At 43.4% G+C, this 18,919-nt stretch overlaps 1 protein-coding gene across 2 annotated transcripts; it reads left to right on the top strand.

Annotated features, from left to right (window-relative positions):
• The first annotated feature begins 252 nt into the window (after positions 1-252).
• Positions 253-18,537, top strand: LOC115176985 (sialomucin core protein 24). Of its 2 annotated transcripts, XM_029737452.1 has the most exons (6): positions 253-461; positions 1,344-1,406; positions 14,314-14,403; positions 15,142-15,258; positions 15,418-15,495; positions 15,894-17,949. In XM_029737452.1, exons 1-6 carry the CDS (start codon positions 392-394, stop codon positions 16,058-16,060), a joined length of 585 nt encoding a protein of 194 aa, XP_029593312.1. In that variant the 5' UTR covers positions 253-391; the 3' UTR covers positions 16,061-17,949. The 2 variants fall into 2 exon arrangements, with proteins under 2 accessions (XP_029593312.1, XP_029593390.1); XM_029737530.1 differs by lacking the exon at positions 15,142-15,258 and having other exon boundaries at positions 262-461; positions 15,894-18,537.
• Positions 18,538-18,919: the final 382 nt, after the last annotated feature.

Here is an 18,919-nt window from a genome sequence, read left to right as displayed (position 1 = left end):
ATGATAAGCAAGAATTAAATCCTCTGGTTATTTAAATTGTGATTCATGACAGGTGTGAATTTCTTTCAGGAGAAGAAAACATGTTGCCACTTACCCGAGACAAGTTATTATAACTGTGCCACTCTGCAGTGAAATAGTATAACAGGAGGTCCGTGTTTAATTAAGTACAGTAGGCCTAGGCCATACTGTGAAATAAAGTCAGTACTGGACGTCTCACTTCACGACACATCTCTTTACCCCTCCCTGCAAGCAAGCAATAAAAAGTGCCACATGACCTGTGTAGAAGGAAGTAGCAAGTTAGCAACAAGCCCCGTATCCAGCAGACATCCAGATCTCTCTCGCGACTATAATTCGGGTAGAACAAATTGAGGAAAAATAGAAATTAAACAACATGTTCTTAAAACTTGTGTACGTTACATTAGTACTCGCACTGGTGAGTGCAACAACAGCTGCAGGCGTAGGTAAGTTTGCGACCTACAAAGCACAGCACAACCTGTTCTTGCGCTTTCTGCGTTGGAAAGCCAGCGAGCTAGCTAACGATAGCTAGCTAACTAAGGAGAGGTAACTGCGCGAGACGTTTGAGTGCATATCTATGTCATATGCAATCTAGTTGCCCCGAATGTCACTGCAAACAGTTTGTTTAAATTATTTGTGCGAATCCTACGTGTTGTCAAGTCATGTCAAGCTAGTCGGTTTTTATAATATGTACGGCGCTTAGCCAGCTAGCTAACAGACTGCGCGCGCGCGACATATCAAGCAGCCCACGTTATCGTCCTAACTAGCTTTTAGAAGAAAATACTAACGCTAGCCAACAACCTTGAACTTACAGGCAAATATGTCGCTTTTAATTTACCCTTTTACAACATCTTTCGAAAATGGATGGTTAGTGAATCGGCCAGCTATTCTCTTGTTGCCCATGTCCAGCTGGCTGTTATCATATTCAACAACAAGCCTGTCAGCCTTGCGTCACATTAGAGTTTTGTTGCGTTATGAAGCGCTAGTTAGTTAGCTATGAAGCTACACAAGTCACACGAACAGAGGGACAATGTTAAAGTCCCTCATTGTCACAGGTATTTTAAATGTAATGCACTTGATGTTGACATTACCTTTCTCACCTCGTAACGTTAGACTGATTCATGTACAAGGAATCGCTGAGTAACTTTACCACTCCCAGTGACTAACGATTTACATACCGTTGATGAGTAATGTTTTGCCTAGTGAATATCTCCCTGGCAGGTCCGATGAGGTCTATATCCGTCAAAGTTGGGCAAATTCCCTCAATTACAGCTAACCTTAGTTATACACTTGTAATTACTTATGTTAATTGATGTTTCCCGTTTCAGATGAATGTGCTACACGTGATTGTGACGCATGTGTTGGTGACTGTCAATGGATGAACTGCACATGTAAGTACCTACTTTTCCTGCTCCTGCATGCATGATATTGTGTTTAAGAGTCATACATTTTGGCATGTAAGCTTAAGCCTACAATTTCCTGGGCCATACTGTAATTTTAAGTTAGGAACATTAAACTACCAGACAGTATCGTTCTCTTTCAGATACATTGTAAGCCAGTTGATTCTGTTTTTTTGACAATGTCATTCCAAAGGATCAAGAGGTAGCCATTTTGAGATGAAAGTCAAAAAGGACTGGGACAAGGGGCAGTTTGGGCAAGGCAGTGAAAAGAGAAATGTGTGTTCTTAGTAAAAGTGTCTGCTTAGGTAGTTTAGGAAGCTACTAGGACATCAAATCTCTTCCACACCAGCCATTTTAGAGAGTAGAGATATATCTGCTGGTCCTTGGACAAGACACTTTGCTACACAATTATCTCATTATGATAATGGAAATACCTGGTCAGACTATCATGATAAATGTCTTGGTATTGTGGTCTCAAAATCTCCAGTGGGGATGTTTGTTAGTTTTTAGGCATTGGTCGATGGTGTGATACTATGCTCCTAGATGCCTGAGTCATATAGTATAATTAAGCAATAAGGCACGAGGGGGTGTGGTATATGGCCAATATACCACACCTAAGGATTGTTCTTAGGCACGACATCGGAGTGCCTGGACACAGCCCTTAGCCGTGGTATATTGGCCATATACCACAAACCCTCGAGGTGCCTTATTGCTATTATTAACTGGTTATCAATGTAATTAGAGCAGTAAAAATAAATGTTTTGTCATACCCGTGGCATACGGTCTGATATACCACATCTGTCAGCCAATCAGCATTCAGGGCTCTAACCACCCAGTTTATAACAGTCTTTATATAGACAGCCTGCTGCTCTGACTGCCGCATCCTAACTCTGTTTGCCTGTGGATGTTATCAGCCCAGTGAATTGAGGTTACAGGTTGTTATAATTGGGTTTTGTAAGCCAAGCCCAGCCAAGCTGAGTGATAAAGGTGAACAGGTGCGTCATTCCCAGGTATGTGCGTGCCTGTGTGTGACGCTGAGAAGAAGCCGAGCAAATCCGGTTGTTTGTTTTAGGTGGTGCCATTTAAGCTACGTAGGGTTGTGGGATGTTTTTAGAGAGCCTGTGTGTTTGTCATCATGATTTGTGTAATTTACTTCAACATAGCGAACTACATAGTCCTATAATACTGTCTATCTGAATTGTGGGTGTGTTAAGTTGAATAGAAGGTTCCAGGCACATTATCCTCCTTGATTATGAGGAATGAGCTGAGTGTATGCCATCAGTTTTGGCGGTTGCCACTAAAAAGAGGATGATCCCAGCTGCTACTGTATTTATTTCTCAGATGCACTATAAAACCGGAGTAGCCTACCCGGCATGATTTGAAAAATTATCTGCGGGAAAGCAGCTTCCATTCGCTATTCGAGTGCATATGGACGTCTTTTTTTTTTTTCCCTACTCCTGCCCATTTGTAAGTAGGCCATTTTAAATCTAAACATGTTGCCTATTAGGGTGAAATATGATCACTTGAAAAGAGACCAGCGTGTGCAGCCTGAGGCAAGGAACAGAGTGTAAGCGGGCCAAATTAGGCCTGTGGGCGCTGCCAGTTGGGGAACCCTGGCCTATGGCATGGCGTATAGCCAGATAACATACTCCTATCCTGTTTTACTGAAATACAGTTGAAGTCTGAAGTTTACATACACTTAGGTTGGAGTCATTAAAACTCGTTTTTCAACCACTCCACAAATTTCTCTCAACAAACTATAGTTTTGGCAAGTCGTTTAGGATATCTACTTTGTAGATGACGCAAGTAATTTTTCCAACAATTGTTTACAGACAGATTATTTCACTTATAACTAACTCACTGTATCACAATTCCAGTGGGTCAGAAGTTTACATACACTAAGTTGACTGTGACTTTAAACAGCTTGGAAAATTCCAGAAAACTATGTCATGGCTTTAGAAGCTTCTGATAGGCTAATTGACATCATTTGAGTCAATTGGAGGTGTACCTGTGGATGTATTTCAAGGCCTACCTTCAAACTCAGTGCCTCTTTGCTTGACATAATGGGAAAATCAAAAGAAATTAGCCAAGACCTCAGAAAAACAATTGTAGACCTCCACAAGTCTGGTTCATCCTTGGGAGCAATTTCCAAACGCCTGAAGGTACCACATTCATCTGTACAAACAATAGTACGCAAGTATAAACACCATGGAACCACGTAGCCGTCATACCACTCAGGAAGGAGATGCGTTCTGTCTCCTAGAGATGAACGAAAAATGCAAATCGATCCCAGAACAACAGCAAAGGACCTTGTGAAGATGCTTTTTATTTATTTTATTTATTTCACCTTTATTTAACCAGGTAGGCAAGTTGAGAACAAGTTCTCATTTACAATTGCGACCTGACCAAGATAAAGCAAAGCAGTTCGACAACATACAACAACACGGAGTTACACATGGAGTAAAACAAACATACAGTCAATAATACAGTAGAAAAATAAGTATATACAATGTGAGCAAATGAGGTGAGATAAGGGAGGTAAAGGCAAAAAAGGCCATGGTGGCAAAGGAAATACAATATAGCAAGTAAAACACTGGAATGGTAGATTTGTAGTAGAAGAAAGTGCAAAGTAGAAATAAATAATGGGGTGCAAAGGAGCAAAATAAATACAGTAGGGGAAGAGGTAGTTGTTTGGGCTAAATTATAGATGGGATATGTACAGGTGCAGTGATCTGTGAGCTGCTCTGACAGCTGGTGCTTAAAGCTAGTGAGGGAGATAAGTGTTTCCAGTTTCAGGGATTTTTGTAGTTCGTTCCAGTCATTGGCAGCAGAGAACTGGAAGGAGAGACGGCCAAAGGAGGAATTGGCTTTGGGGGTGACCAGAGAGATATACCTGCTGGAGCGCGTGCTACATGTGGGTGCTGGAGGAAACGGGTACAAAAGTATCTGTAGCCACAGCAAAACGAGTCCTATATCGGCATAACCTGAAAGGCCGCTCAGCAAGGAAGAAGCCACTGCTACAAACCTGCCACAAAAAAAGCAAGACTACGGTTTGCAACTGCACATGGGACAAAAATATATAGAACTGTTTGGCCGTAATGACCATCGTTATGTTTGGAGGAAAAAGGGGGAGGCTTGCAAGCCGAAGAACACCATCCCAACCGTGAAGCACGGGGGTGGCAGCATCATGTTGTGGGGGTTTTTTGCTGCAGGAGGGACTGGTGCACTTCACAAAATAGATGTCATCATGAGGCAGGAAAATGTTGCTTCAATATATCCACATCAATATATCCACATCATCTCAAGACATTGTCAGGAAGTTAAAGCTTGGTCGCAAATGGGTCTTCCAAATGGACAATGACCCCAAGCATACTTCCAAAATTGTGGCAAAATGGCTTAAGGATAACAAAGAAGGTATTGGAGTGGCCATCACAAAGCCCTGACCTCAATCCCATAGAAAATGTGCGGGCAGAACTGAAAAAGCGTGTGCGAGCACGGAGGCCTACAAACCTGACTCAGTTACACCAGCTCTTTCAGGAGGAATGGGCAAAATTCACCCAGCTTATTGTGGGAAGCTTGTGGAAGCCTACCCAAAACATTTGACCCAAGTTAAACAATTTAAAGGCAATGCTACCAAATATTAATTGAGTGTATGTAAACTTCTGACCCACTGGGAATGTGATGAAAGAAATAAAAGCTGAAATAAATAATTCTCTCTACTGTAATTCTGACATTTCACATTCTTAAAATAGTGGTTATCCTAACTGACCTACGACAGGGAATTTTTACTAGGATTAAATTTCAGGAATTGTGAAACTGAGTTTAAATGTACACTGCTCAAAAAAATAAAGGGAACACTTAAACAACACATCCTAGATCTGAATAAAATAAATAATCTTATTAAATACTTTTTTCTTTTATATAGTTGAATGTGCTGACAACAAAATCACACAACGATAATCAATGGAAATCCAATTTATCAACCCATGGAGGTCTGGATTTGGAGTCACTCAAAATTAAAGTGGAAAACCACATCACAGGCTGATCCAACTTTGATGTAATGTGCTTAAAACAAGTCAAAATGAGGCTCAGTAGTGTGTGGCCTCCACGTGCCTGTTTGACCTCCCTACAACGCTTGGGCATGCTCCTGATGAGGTGGCGGATGGTCTCCTGAGGGATCTCCTCCCAGACCTGGACTAAAGCATTCGCCAACTCCTGGACAGTCTGTGGTGCAACGTGGCGTTGGTGGATGGAGCGAGACATGATGTCCCAGATGTGCTCAATTGGATTCAGGTCTGGGGAACGGGCAGGCCAGTCCATAGCATCAATGCCTTCCTCTTGCAGGAACTGCTGACACACTCCAGCCACATGAGGTCTAGCATTGTCTTGCATTAGGAGGAACCCAGGGCCAACCGCACCAGCATATGGTCTCACAAGGGGTCTGAGGATCTCATTTCGGTACCTAATGGCAGTCAGGCTACCTCTGGCGAGCACATGGAGGGCTGTGCGGCCCCCCAAAGAAATGCCACCCCACACCATGACTGACCCACCGCCAAACCGGTCATGCTGGAGGATGTTGCAGGCAGCAGAACGTTCTCCACGGCGTCTCCAGACTGTGTCACGTATGTCACATGTGCTCAGTGTGAACCTGCTTTCATCTGTGAAGAGCACAGGGCGCCAGTGGCGAATTTGCCAATCTTGGTGTTCTCTAGCAAATGCTAAACGTCCTGCACGGTGTTGGGCTGTAAGCACAACCCCCACCTGTGGACGTCGGGCCCTCATACCACCCTCATGGAGTCTGTTTCTGACCGTTTGAGCAGACACATGCACATTTGTGGCCTGCTGGAGGTCATTTTGCAGGGCTCTGGCAGTGCTCCTCCTGGTCCTCCTTGCACAAAGGCGGAGGTAGCGGTCCTGCTGCTGGGTTGTTGCCCTCCTACGGCCTCCTCCACGTCTCCTGATGTACTGGCCTGTCTCCTGGTAGCGCCTCCATGCTCTGGACACTACGCTGACAGACACAGCAAACCTTCTTGCCACAGCTCGCATTGATGTGCCATCCTGGATGAGCTGCACTACCTGAGCCACTTGTGTGGGTTGTAGACTCCGTCTCATGCTACCACTAGAGTGAAAGCACCGCCAGCATTCAAAAGTGACCAAAACATCAGCCAGGAAGCATATGAACTGAGAAGTGGTCTGTGGTCCCCACCTGCAGAACCACTCCTTTATTGGGGGTGTCTTGCTAATTGCCTATAATTTCCACCTGTTTTCTATTCCATTTGCACAACAGCATGTGAAATTTATTGTCAATCAGTGTTGCTTCCTAAGTGGACAGTTTGATTTCACAGAAGTGTGATTGACTTGGAGTTACATTGTGTTGTTTAAGTGTTCCCTTTGTTTTTTTGAGCAGTATATTTGGCTAAGGTGTATGTAAACTTCTGACTTCAACTGTACATTTTATTCATATCATCATGTTTCTTTAGACCTGCCTAAAATAAAAAAGGATTTATTGTGATGGTGAATATTAAATGGATTTATTAGATTTTTTTTTTAATAAAAAAAAGTGTGTATATTTGTTCAATGCAAATGTTCCAAAGGCTTGCATCAGCGGCTTGTATGCATGAGCGACGCTGTAAGTGTTTCAAAACTGTAATATCTTATGTGTCACGGAGTCATGGCTGAACGACGACACTATGAACATACAGCTGGCTGCTTATACGCTGTACCGGCAGGATAGAACAGCAGCGTCTGGCAAAACAAGGGGCGGCGGACTATGTATTTTTGTAAATAACAGCTGGTGCATGATATCTAAGGAAGTCTCAAGGTTTTGCTCGCCTGAGGTAGAGTATCTCATGATAAGCTGTAGACCACACGATCTACCTAGATAGTTTTCATCTGTATTTTTTGTAGCTGTCTACATAACACCACAGTCAGAGGCTGGCACTTAGACGGCATAGAATGAGCTATATTCCACCATAAGCAAACAAGAAAACCCTCACCCAGAGGCAGCGCTCCTAGTAGCTGGGGTCTTAAATCCATTTTGCCAAATTTCTATCAGCATGTTGATTATGCAGCAGGAAGAAAAAAAACTCTGGACCACGTTTACTCCACACACAGAGACGCATAGCTCTCCCTCACCCTCCATTTGGCAAATCTGACCATAATTCTATCCTCCTGATTCCGGCTTACAAGCAAAAATGAAAGCAGGAAGCACCAGTGACTAGATCAATTAAAAAAAAGTGGTCAGATGAAGCAGATGCTAAGCTACAGGACTGTTTTGCTAGCACAGACTAGAATATGTTCCGGGATTCCTCGATGGCATTGAGGACTACACCACATCAGTCATTGGCTTCATCAATATGTGCATCGAAGACGTCGTCCCCACAGTACATACCCCAACCAGAAGCCAGGGATTACAGGCAAAATCCGCACTAAGCTAAAGGGCAGAGCTACCGCTTTCAAGGAGCGAGACTCTAATCTGGGAGTTTATAAGAAATCGTGCTATGCCCTCTGATGAACCATCAAACAGGCAAGGCATCAATACAGTACTAAGATCGAATCGTACTACACCGGCTCTGACGCTCGTCGGATGTGGCAGGGCTTGCAAACCATTGCAGACTACAAATGGAAGCACAGTGGAGAGCTGCCCAACTACACGAGCATACCAGACGAGCTAAACTACTTCTGTGCTCGCTTCGAGGCAAATGGCACTGAAACATGCATGAGAGCATCAGCTGTTCTGTAAGACTGTGATCACGCTCTCCGCAGCCGATGTGAATAAGCCCTTAAAACAGGTCAACATTCACAAGGCCGCAGGGCCAGACGGATTACCAGGACAGGTACTGCGAGCATGCGCTGACCAATTTTCAAGTGTCTTTACTGACGTTTTCAACCTCTCCCTGTCCGAGTCTGTAATACCTACATGTTTCAAACAGACCACCATAGTGCCTGTGCCCAAGAACACTAAGGTAACCTGCCTAAATGACTACCGACCCGTAGCACTCACGTCTGTTGCCATGAAGTGCTTTGAAAGGCTGGTCATGGCTCACATCAACACCATTATCCCAGAAACCATAGACCCACTCCAATTTGCATACCACTCTAACAGATCCACAGATGATGCAATCTCTACTGCACTCCACACTGCCCTTTCCCACCTGGACAAAAGGAACACCTATGTAAGAATGCTATTCATCGACTACAGCTCAGTGTTCAACACCATAGTGCCCTCAAAGCTCATCACTAAGCTAAGGACCCTGGGACTAAACACCTCCCTCTGCAACTGGATCCTGGACTTCCTGACGGACCGCCCCCAGGTGGTAAGGGTAGGTAACAACACATCCACCATGCTGATCCTCAACACAGGGACCCCTCAGAGGTGCGTGCTCAGTCTCCTCCTGTACTCCCTGTTCACTCATGACTGCACGCCCAGGCACGACTCCAACACCAAGTTTGCCGATGACACAACAGTGGCCTGATCACCGACAACAACTAGACAGCCAATAGAGAGGTCAGACACCTGGCCGTGTGGTGCCAGGACAACAACCTCTCCCTCAACATGATCAAGACAAAGGAGATGATTGTGGACTATAGGAAAAAGAGGACTGAGCATTCTCATCGACGGGGCTGCGGTGGAGCAGGTTGAGACCTTACAATTCCTTGGTGTCCACATCACCAACAAACTAACATGGTCCAAGCACACCAAGACAGTCTTGAGGAGGGCACGACAAAGCCTATTCCCACACAGGAGACTGAAAAAATGTTGGCATGGGTCCTCAGATCCTCAAAAGGTTCTGCAGCTGCACCATCGAGAGCATCCTTACTGGTTACATCACTACCTGGTATGGCAACTGCTCGGCCTCCGACCGCAAGGTTTGAAATGTCCAGTAGATCACTGGGGCCAAGCTCCCTGCCATCAAGGACCTCTATACCAGGCGGTGTCAGAGGAAGGCCCTAAAAATTGTCAAAGACTCCAGCCACCCTAGTCATAGACTGTTCTCTCTGCTACCGCACGGCAAGCGGTACCGGAGTGCCAAGTCTAGGTCCAAGAGTCTTCTAAACAGTTTCTAACCCCAAGCCTAATGACTCTAACATCTAATCAAATGGCCTCCCAAACTATTTGCATTGCCCCCTCCCCCCCCCTTTTACACCGCTGCTACTCTATCATCTATGCATAGTCACTTTAACTCTACCCACATTTACGTATTACCTCAACTAACCATTGCCCCCGCACATTGACTCTGTACCGGTACCCCCCTGTATATAGTCTCGCTATTGTTATTTTACTTGTTACTTTTATTTCTTATCCGTATCTTTTTATTTTATTTTTTATTTTTAGCTGCATTGTTGGTTAGGGGCTTGTAATTAAGCATTTCACTAAGGTCTACACCTGTTGTATTTGGCACATGTGACTAATACAATTTGATATCAATATTTGCACATAAAGGTGTTTCCACCTCCATTTCTCCTGTAATTCATTTTACAAGACAAAGATCCCACCATGTCGAACAAACAAATTCTGTCGTGTATATATAAAATTGTACCCAAATTACTTGTTTCCATCACAGCTGTCGTGAATTATATATTTTTTAATAAGGTATAACTTTATTCTGATTAAAAACTGTGGATGGAAAAGTGGTTAATGACTGACAGACAAAATCCCCACAGCACTGTGTCACACACCAGAACGAACAACTCAGCAGTGTCTCACTCACTCACACACACATGTGCACCAGAACTAACGTCTCTCACCACACAGGTCGGAGGTCTGAACTAATGCTTCTCACAAGCCCTACAACAGGATCACCAATTAGATATGAACTCAGTAAATCTGAAAGTTCACACAGACTGACCGTGGAGAGGGCCGTTCTAAAGTTGGCTACAATACAGATCCAGCTCACTTAGGCCTAGGTAAGGACCCAGCTCATTGTGGTGAGTTACTGCAAGCCCCACTGTTATTACCAGATTTATCATTGGTTAAGGGATTTCATGTAAACGACGCATAGGCGTCAGAGGGGCTCCATTTTTGTTCTGAAGGCTGTATTTTAATCCCACTGAGCTACACGTGTCAGCTGGTTTAGCTCAACGTGTACTGGTCTGGATGTAAGGAACACAAAGTGTTATGCAGCACTAGGCGCTTTAAGGATTTCCCCTCTGACAATCCTCTTCCCTCCGCTCTCTCTCACTGGATGCCCTTTGCACATCCTTCTGGAATGTGTGTTAGTGAGCTCCACCTTTTCATAGCGGCCTGTGAGGTAACAGCCACCTCTACCCCCCCCCCCCCCCTCCACCAATGGAAAAGCCTGCCTTACACACACACACACTGATAGTGGGGTCACACACGGATGATTTTAATTGCATACTCCTCGTGTCCTCTCATCTCCTTCTCAAATCCCCATTGGATGAGAGAACCAGAGGTCCATCCCCTCTGAAGGAGAGAACACGAGGAGTATGCAATTAAGATTCTCCACTACTTAGCAAGTCTAGGGTAGTGGCAGCGCTCAAAGTTTCAGAACAGTACGAGCATGAGATAAATCACCTGTAGGTTTCTGTTAAAGTTGATGTGTTTATGCTATGAGCAGCAGCATGTCTACTTAGTTTTATTGAGATCACGCTGTTTCTGTATCAAATCAAACTTTATTGGTTGCGTACACAGATTGAGATGTTCTTGCCAGTGCAGTGAAATGCTTGTGTTTCTAGCTCCAACACTGCAGCAATATCTAACAATACACACACAAATAAAAATAGGGTGTTTTAACACTTGGTCCCTTAAAGACCATTTCTGTGAACTCAATGAAGTTGGCTTAATTTGTTGTGCAGTGGGAACACACATGCGGTGGTCACCAACCGGTTGATGGCCAAAAATGTACAGTGCATTCGGAAAGTATTCAGACCCCCTTGACTTTTTCCACATTTTGTGTTACAGCCTTACTCTAAAATCGATTTTAAAACAAATACATCTACACACAATACCCCATAATCACAAAGCGAAAATGGGTTTCATGACTTTTTGCAAATTGATATTTTTTTTTAAACTTACCTTATGGTGGAAATTGGAAATTGAGCTTAGGTGCATCCTGTTTCCATTGATCATCCTTGAGATGTTTCTACAACTTGATTGGAGTCTACCTGTGGTAAATTCAATTGATTGGACATGATTTGGAGAGATACACCTGTCTATAAGGTCCCGCAGTTGACAGTGCATGTCAGAGGAAAAAGCAAGCCATGAGGTCGAAGGAATTGTCTGTAGAGCTCCAAGACAGGATTGTGTCTCAGATGTCTGCAACATTGAAGGTCACCAAGAACACAGTGGCCTCCATCACTCTTAAATGGAAGTTTGGAACAACCAAGACTCTTCCTAGGGCTGGCCGCCCGACCAAACTGAGCAATCGGGGGAGAAGGTCAGGGAGGTGACCAAGAACCTGATGGTCACTCTGATAGAGCCCCAGAGTTCCACTGTGGAGATGGGAGAGCCTTTCAGAAGGACAGCCATCTCTGCAGCACTCCACCAATCAGGCCTTTATGGTAGAGCGGCCAGACGGAAGCCACTCCTCGGTTAAAAAGGCACAAGATAGCCTGCTTGGAGTTTGCCAAAACGCACCTAAAGGACTCTCGGACCATGAGAAACAAGATTCTCTGGTCTGATGAAATCAAGATTTCTAAAAACCTGTTTTCTCATTGTCATTATGGGCTTTTGTGTGTAGATTCCATGTGTGTTGTTTCATAGTTTTGATGTCTTCACTATCATTCATTCTACAATGTAGAAAATGGTAAAAAAATAAAGAATCCTTGAATGCGTAGGTGTCCAAACTTTTTGAATGGGACTCATATCTCTATAGGTTTTGTGTACACACACTACCATTTAAACGTTTGAGGTCACTTAGAAATGTCCTTGAAAATCACTTTTTTTATATAAATTTTTTAGAAATGGAAGATTTTTTTTTAATGGAATATCTACATAGGCCCATTATCAGCAATCATCCTGTGTTCCAATGGCACGTTGTGTTAGCTAAGTTTTATCATTTTAAAAGCCTAATTGATCATTAGAAAACCCTTTTGCAATTATGTTAGCATAGTTAGCAAACTGTTGTGCTGATTTTAAGAAGCAATAAAACTGGCCTTTAGACTAGTTGAGTATCTGGAGCCTCTTCACTGTTGACATTGAGACTGGTGTTTTGTGGGTACTATTTAATGAAGCTGCCAGTTGAGGACTTGTGAGGCATCTGTTTCTCAAACTAGACACACTAATGTACTTGTCCTCTTGCTCAGTTGTGCACCGGGGCCTCCCACTCCCGCTATTCTTGTTAGAGCCAGTTTGCGCTGTTCTGTGAAAGGAGTAGTACACAGCGTTGTATGAGATCTTCAGTTTCTTGACAATTTCTCCCATGGAATAGCCTTCATTTCTCAGAACTAGAATAGACTGACGAGATTCAGAAGAAAGTACTTTGTTTCTGGCCATTTTGAGCCTGTAATCGAACCCACAGATGTTCCAGATACTCAACTAGTCTAAAGAAGGCCAGTTTTATTGCTTCTTTAATCAGAACAGTTTTCAGCTGTGCTAACATAATTGCAAAAGGGTTTTCTAATGAGCAATTAGCCTTTTTAAAATGATAAACTTGGATTAGCTAACACAACGTGCCATTGGAACACAGGAGTGATGGTTGCTGATAATGGGCCTCTGTAGATATTCCATTAAAAATCTGCCGTTTCCAGCAACAATAGTCATTTACAACATTAACATTGTCTACACTGTATTTCTGATCAATTTGATGTTATTTTAATGGACAATTATATTTTTTTGCTTTAAAAAATAACATTTCTAAGTGACCCCAAACTTTTGAACGGTAGTGTATCGATACACCCCCTTGGATTAATCAGTAATGGGAAAGATCATGCAGTGGGGGAGGGGGCTGGCTATGACTTTCCAAGAAGGAGAATGACTGAACTCACACTAGACTCCTGAGCTGACAAGCTCATCCCGTTTGACTGAAAACAAGATAATACTTGGCTGTGGTTCAAACTCAAAGACACACCCTCGTCCACTTAACCTCGCCTTATGCCCTTGGGGAATCCCTGTCACCATCTTGGAGGGCGGTCCAAATGATTCGCCAAGCAAGGGAAGTTTAAAATGTAAGCCCCTCAGCCCTCGTTTTTAGTCGAGTTTGCGAGTGTACAATTATGTTCACTTTGGGGACTGAAACTCGCTAATTCAATTTGCGACGATTGTACATCTACTAAGAAACGTCTGGCAAAAATGAAAACGTCAACATTTTAAAGTGTAAGTAAATAAGTTAAATTGTGCTACTGATGCACATGACGGCACAAACATGTCTTGTAAAAGTAATGATGTTTGGTTAGTTTTTGGAAAATTTTGAAATTAAACATTTTCCTTCAGAAGTTCCAGCTAGGCAGGCTAACTGTTAGTTAGCTAATTAATTTGCTAGCTATCTTATAGTAGGCATATATTAATCATTATATAGTTAATTTTAAGTAGACGTGCAATTGTAATTGACTGTAGCATATGTAAAGCACCCATAAGCTACCGGTGGCTGAAAACACAATCATCGCGGGATGAACGAGTGACGAATTTCTGTGCAAGGGCGGTCCATTTAAAAATCATTCTTTCCTCCCTTACCCTACAAGTGTATACTCGTCAGGCATCATCAGAAGTGTCCACTTAATTTGAGGGCTGAGGGGATAGGGTGTGTTTTAAGTGTTTGGAATGCAGCCCTTGTGTTCTTAAATGGCTCATGTTCCCTACGGTGTCAGGATTAATATAGTTTTCCTAAAGATTCCCGATCACCTGAACACATTTTCTTGTCTTTGTGTTAGTGCTCTACTGGAAAACTACGTCTTTCATTGTTGCTTGTTTGTTCCTTTTATCCCCTCTGTTCATTTACAGCAACTCCAGATGCCTTCAATGTCTCCTGTGTCAATGTCACCTCCGTAAACAGTCAGAACATGACCATATGCTCCAATGAAACCTGCTCAGGTAAAGTCCAATACCATCACCTGGTTCATTTAAAGGCTACTACAGAGGGATTACATGTGCTTTGTCATTCCAGTGACTGTCACTTTGTTAACATGATACAGGACTGGCCTTCAACAGAAAGTGACTGATCTAGGCATATGTAGACATTCTATATCTCTTATGTGGTGTCAGTTGCTTTCTCTCAATACTCTGAAATGCTTCCCTCCTTTCCTAATTGCTTTGTCGCTGCCTTCCTCAATCTCTTGGCTCCTTCCTCCTCCCTTGTCATTCCACTGGTCCAAAAGGATTAGATGGGTGAAAGCTATTTGTATGAATTCACACTATTACATTCACCTACCATATCCTGTCAGATCAAAATGGAAGGCAGGAGGCATTTTGAGACTATCCAGATGTAGCCTGGTTGTTATGGTGGTATGTCTCTTTCTCCCCTGCTTTATACTAGGCCCGGGATGATACCAGTATCGCGATACTCATTAGTATTGTGGCAAGGAAACAAAACGCAAAGCGGATTGAACTTCTTTAGATTAACAGCCCTAATGTTGGAAACGAACGTGATTAGGTTCTCATCCAGAGTCACATTTATTTCCCAAGTAATAGCGCACAATATTTTACGTACAGCAGGAACGTAGTGTTAGGTCTGCTTTGTGTTTTTATTTTTGCCTTGGAAAAAATATTGCAATACTGAAATCGTCACAGCCCTGCTTTATACTCTATCTCTCTCTGTGTTGGTCTCTTCAGTGCAGCCTTTTACTTCAAGTTCAATCACATCCCTTACCCCCACCACGGCTGCTATCCCTACCCTCACCCCTACGGTCAGCAATGTCACTAACAGCTCTACCACTGAGTCCACCACAGGTAACCAGCAAAACCCAGCCTCTCAGCTGCTCCCTTCAAATCAGTGTGTGTCTACTGGGTGGCCTGATGGTTGTAATGTCAAACCTAAATATGGGGAAATGGTCAACTGTTTTTGTAATTGGTGAAATGGTATTAAACATATCTTACTGCTGTGTCCAGCTAACATGACCACTGCAGTACCAACCGCCCTGCCCACTAACAGCACCGTCACAGTCTCTGACACAACGACTGCTTCAAGTAAGTTCCCATGCCAGCCTGTCTAAAATCAAATCAATCACCTAGACCAGGACTGTCCAACCCTCTTCCAGGAGAGCTACCCTCCTGAAGGTGTTCGCTCCAACCCCTGTTGTAACTAGCCTGATTCTGCTTATCAACCAGCTCATTATTAAAATCTGGTGCGCTAGATTAGGGTTGGAGTGAACCTTCAGGACAGTAGCTCTCCAGGATCAGGGTTGGAGAGCCCCGACCTAGATCATTTTATAGCCTGTTGTAGATCACCAAGGATTCCATAAAGGATTACTGAATCAAAACTCAATTCCACCAGTGTATTATCAATATGTTTGTGGTTCTACATAGCCCTAGAGGCTAGTGGCGATACAGTGGTATAACTTGGCTCTCACTCCCACCCTGTGCAGACAGCACTGCTTCACCAGTGAGGCCCTCTCCTGCACCTCATAAGAATGCAACGTTTGACGCAGCAAGCTTCATTGGGGGCATCGTGCTGGTCCTGGGCCTGCAGGCTGTGCTCTTCTTCCTCTACAAGTTCTGCAAGTCCAAGGACCGCAACTACCACACCCTCTGAAGGACCCACACCAACACCTACTCTGGCCCCCCACCCCTCCCGGGCCAGCTGGAACCTTCTAATATCAACCCCCTAACCCCTGGCCATTGTGATTCTCTCAAACAGTGTTTCTCCCACAATCCCTACTCCTCATTGCATTGTGCTAGCAACCTGTGGTTTAGGCCTGTAGCCTGAATACACGCATGGGCTGTAAACTCTACATACAACAGAAGGCTGCTGAGGGGAGGACGGCTCATAATAATGGCTGGAACGGAGCAAACGGAATGGCATCAAACACATGGAAACCATGCGTTTGATGTATTGGATACCATTCTGCTCTAGCCATTAGCACGAGCCCGTCCTCCCCAATTAAGGTGCCACCAACCTCCTGTGGTACACACCCACACTTGCGCCACATCTTTTACTGGATGTAGTACACTACGCATTTCTCTCACCCTGGTTTCCCCTCTCCTACTCCCCCCCCCATTCAGTTATTCATTGTGACTGGAGGAAAATCAGCCTAATTTACTGCTCCTCTCCCCTGGCCCTTCATTTTAATGTTTTACCTGCCTGGCCTGCCATTAAAAGAGCCAACAGTCATTTATGTAAAGGACTTTCTGTTCTGTTGGAATATAGTGGGGCTGCCATGGCATTAGCTTGTGGCCTTCATGCACCTTGGTAACGCTTCGGAACCACTGAGGTCCCCTCCCCTGTTATCTTTCAGAATTGAATGACTGGATGATGCAGCATAGCTTTTATTCTTGTTTGTCGTGGGACAGATCTGGGCAGGGTTTTTCACACCTATATAAAGGGGTTATAATCAACTGATGGTAGAGGTACCTGAGAAAGTCCAAACAAAAGGAGAACTAGAAGCAGTACTCCATTCTTTAAGTTAGAATATTCTGTATGACGATGCCTCCATCTGAAGCGGAGGATGAGTCAAGACTCTTGGTGTTAAGACACAGCCCACACCACAAGCTGTCAAGAGAGCAACTCGATGCAATACACCCAAATCAACCCCCATTTCTACAACCCCCTCTGTCTTTACCGGCTTCAGCCAAACGGATCACAGTGAAGAGTCGAGTCAGTAGACTTGAGATCTTCCCTTAACAGGAAGGAAATCACAATGAGCCAAGTCTTTGGGACATGGTCGAAGGGTTCTACAGATAAAAGATTATAGTAAATATATGAGAATGGTTAAATAAGTCTAAATATGAATTCAAGTGTTGAATGGAAAGAGATGATGATAAGACAGCCTGCACCTTATTGATGCGTACAGTGATAGCAGTAAAGTGCCTTTAATGTTAAATGTGACTTAGAGGGGATGAGTGAGAATTCTGATGTTGTTCCTCTTCCTCCTAGCTGAGGCCTGAGTGTCGTTGTTGTGAAGTAAAGGCAGTCTGGTGACAGGAGCGGTAACGCGGTGCTGATATTGTTGATGAGCAGAGAGAACGGAACCAGGGTTGTTCTCAATCCCATTTTAATTCACTCAAACCAAGTAGTTACCTGAAATTCCAAAATGTTCCTCATAGAAGAAGATTGGGAATGATTTCAATTTCAGTTGACTTCCTGAACTGGCTGAATAATTGCAATGAATTGGGCCCAACCCTGAACAGCAGAACCCTAGTATCCCAGCTGGACTGAATAGCCTTTTATTATTGAAGAGTAGACCGATACAGTAGTTCCTCATCTTGGTCTTTGATGGATGAAGACCTGTTACAGTATCAATTGATTATAATGGCATTGGTTGAGATGTCGCCTATGCAGGCAGAAGTTTTGAATGTTCCCCACAGCGCCCTAGTGCTAGTTCCCCCTCATATTGTACAGGCACATCCTTATAGCCTGTGTTTTTGAAAATGAATAGTGAAGAATAATTTTTGGCTTAGTTCGTAATAAATTTGTTTTTCCTGGAGTCATGCATAAATTGGACTGATTTAGTTTTGAAATGATCAAATAACTAACTAATACCTGGTCCCTGAACTTAAAATGGACTTAATGTTGAGACGTCGTCCTTTTCATTTTGGGAGTTTTCTTTTCTCCGAGTGAGCTCTCTTTTTTTAAGTGCAGTGCCAAGGAGAGGAGTTCCTTCAGAGAGTATTGACACCCCTTGACTTTTTCCACGTTATGTTACAGCTTAAAATTGATTAAATTGAGATTTTGTATCACTGATCTGCACACAATACCCATTATGTTTTTAGAAATGTTTACAAGTAAATTAAAAGCTGAAATGTCTCGAGTCAAAAGGTATTCAATCCCTTTGTTATGGCAAGCCTAAATAAGTTCAGTGGTAAAAATGTGCTTAACGAGTCATGTAAATTACATGGACTCACTCTGTGCTCAATAATAGTGTTAAACATGATTATTAAATGACTACTCCATCTCTAAAACCCCACACGTACAATTATCTAAGGTCCCTCGGTCTAACAGTTAATTTCAAGCACAGATTCAACCACAAAGACCAGAGGTTTTGCAAGGAAGGGCACCTATTGGAAGATGGGTAAAAACAAAAAAGCAGACATTGAATATTCCTTTGAGCAGGGTGGTTATTAATTACACTTTGGATGGTGTGTCAATACAGCCAGTCACTACAAAGATGCAGGTGTCTTTCCTAACTCGGTTACTGGAGAGGAAGGAAACCGCTCAGGGATTTCACCACGAGGCCAATGGTGACTTTAAAACAGTTACAGAGTTTAATGACTGATGGGAGAAAACAGGATGGATCAACAACATTCTAGTTGCTCCACAATACTAACCTAATTGACAGAGTGAAAAGAAGGAAGCCTGTACAGGGAAAAAAATATTCCAATAAGGCACTAAAATAATACTGCAAAAGAAATTTGACATTTTGTTCTGAATACAAAGCATTATGTTTGGGGTAAC

This window comes from Salmo trutta, chromosome 1 (genome assembly GCF_901001165.1).
Source record: "Salmo trutta chromosome 1, fSalTru1.1, whole genome shotgun sequence".
NCBI lineage: Eukaryota > Metazoa > Chordata > Actinopteri > Salmoniformes > Salmonidae > Salmo > Salmo trutta.
This window is presented reverse-complemented; position numbering and strand designations above follow the sequence as displayed.